Source organism: Cucurbita maxima, unplaced genomic scaffold, assembly GCF_002738345.1.
Source record: "Cucurbita maxima cultivar Rimu unplaced genomic scaffold, Cmax_1.0 Cma_Scf00019, whole genome shotgun sequence".
NCBI lineage: Eukaryota > Viridiplantae > Streptophyta > Magnoliopsida > Cucurbitales > Cucurbitaceae > Cucurbita > Cucurbita maxima.
This window is the reverse complement of record NW_019272035.1, coordinates 2,224,439-2,226,596: the sequence shown is the minus strand read 5'-3', so window position 1 is coordinate 2,226,596 and position 2,158 is coordinate 2,224,439. Positions and strand designations below refer to the sequence as shown.

At 35.6% G+C, this 2,158-nt stretch overlaps 1 protein-coding gene across 2 annotated transcripts in view; it reads right to left on the bottom strand.

The window, feature by feature from the left end:
- Positions 1–486: 486 nt before the first annotated feature.
- Positions 487–2,158, bottom strand: part of LOC111493971 (transmembrane protein 184A-like) — a 7,795-nt gene continuing 6,123 nt past the window's right edge. For both annotated transcript variants that reach the window (XM_023143926.1, XM_023143927.1), the window contains exons 6-7: positions 1,310–1,543; positions 487–1,212 (exon numbers count right to left, since the gene is read on the bottom strand). In XM_023143926.1, coding sequence (XP_022999694.1) covers positions 847–1,212; positions 1,310–1,543 — 600 coding nt within the window. In that variant the 3' untranslated portion in view covers positions 487–846. The remainder of the gene's footprint in view (positions 1,213–1,309; positions 1,544–2,158) is intronic.

Sequence of the window (2,158 nt, the reverse complement as noted above, 5' to 3'; positions counted from 1 at the left end):
ATTACGTTGGATTAATTATTCAAGAGACAATGTAGTTACCGTGTAAGGTAGAATAAGCTTGTTCCTAATGTACTCAATGAACTGTTTTTTACTCGAGTTTGGTAAAACTTGTTCATCGATTATCTTGAGGTCATGATACTACTTGTTATTATCTCAGCTTCCATCGTATACTACCGTGACGTCTGACATCTCTACTAAGAATAATTTAAAAATCCTGATACGATAAATGTAAATACAAGAGTTGATCTGAGTGAAAGATATTGAATCTAAGGAGAAAATTCTTCGACTTGGATTCTCGATCTACCACATCAATACTCAAAGCAAAACGAGCAATTTCTAGCCCTCTAAGAACACCATTAGCCGTTCTTCACTAGAATTTGGAGCCGTAACTACGCTATATTTCTAGCCATCTTCTCCAATTTCCCTTCGTATTAAATGGAATAATGTGTCGAATCCACAATGCACAATGGAAACAATATGCAAGCATTGAAAGGAGAATATCACATACTTTCAACACACCAAGAAAACTAATCATTTCCAAATACATACAAACATGAATCCTCAACTTAGAAATGTAGCAAAGTATCAGTATGATAATTTAAATGAATTTATATGCATGCTTGTGTATCAAACCTAATTTTTAACACATTAGAACCATGTATATACACCACCGACTCGGAGAAACACGCCATTGTACACAATTTTCTGTTATGCTGCAATACCAATGTGCACAAACGTCCCAGAAACGAAAGGTACACCCTAAAATCTCTATATGTATCTTTCTTTCTTTACGTATTCCCTTCACAAAGATCTTTCTTTTCTTCCCCTACCTGTCAACTATTCTCGTTACCTCCTCTCCGTGTCGTCTGCTGCAGCAACTTTCGAGGGGTAACTAGACATATCCAAGTCGATAAGTGACATGTCGAATGGTGTGGATAAAGAGTTTGCGGCGTCCATAAGAAGAGAAGACTTCATTGCATCGGAATGTGCTGGTTCGAGGGCTAACTCAGAATCATTCGGAGTACTTGAACTTGAAGACGAGATTGTGGAAAGCTGAATGTCATCTATCTTGTTTCCAAACATGTGTTTGTTTCTTCTAACAGCGTCCATCTCAGGCCCGGTAGGCACAAAGGTGCGTGATCGATACTTCCTTGTTCCTTCATCTCCATCGCTATGATTATAAAGAACATAGTCATGATAAGTTGGTGCAAACTGCAAAAGAAATGTGGTGAAGTCAATAAACAAACCAGCAAAGAGATACCGAACCATCTACAAAAGAAGCTAACTCGAAAACTATATCAAGCCTCACCTGGTGGACCGTGTCGTGGTAGAAGTCGTTCAATTTTACAGCATGTGCAAGACTTCCCGTGAGACCATGCGAACCGCCAATATTAGCACCTGCATATTCTTTGTATGGGAATGCATAAAGATGGCCTAAAGCAGCTATAAGCATCTCAATGCATATAATGAAATTTTGAAATTGAGCGGCTTCCTCGGCACTCTTGATGAATTGAGTTTTTGCAGCAAGAAACACAAGAACGCCCTAAACCAAAGTACAAAGCAAAGAAATTTTATGAAAACAAAAAAAAAGGTTCTGTTTATTCTACATACTTCAGGCTGAAAACATCTAAATATTATAATAACAATAATAATAATAATATAAAATAAATAAAAAAGGAACATTTTGGTGATACCAATCAAGGAAAAAGGGATTGTTATCTTGTTTTTGTCCATAGATCAAGAAAGCTATTAATCAAGTGCCTGGCCAGGGCAGGTAGAACAATTTCCCAGTATTGGCATTTAATTTCATTCATAAAGAAATTTCCTATACTAATATGTAATTGTTACATGCTTGCACAGTATTAAAGAAATCATTCATTGAAGCAATTAACATCACGTTTTATCTTGTAATTCGGGTTTTCTAAAGTCCAACCCGTCTTTTGTTCTATGATTTTTTAAGAAAATAAACTGCAAAACAGTTTTTCCCCCATAAAAGATTACTACAGTAACACTTCAGGAGAATTATATTTAACCCTCCTCTGAATGCCTTCCAAAAACAAACATAAATGCCACATACACACTAACAAAGGAAACATCTGTATGGAAACGACATGTAAGGAAAAAAAAAAAAAAAAAAAAAAAAAAAAAAAAAAAAAAA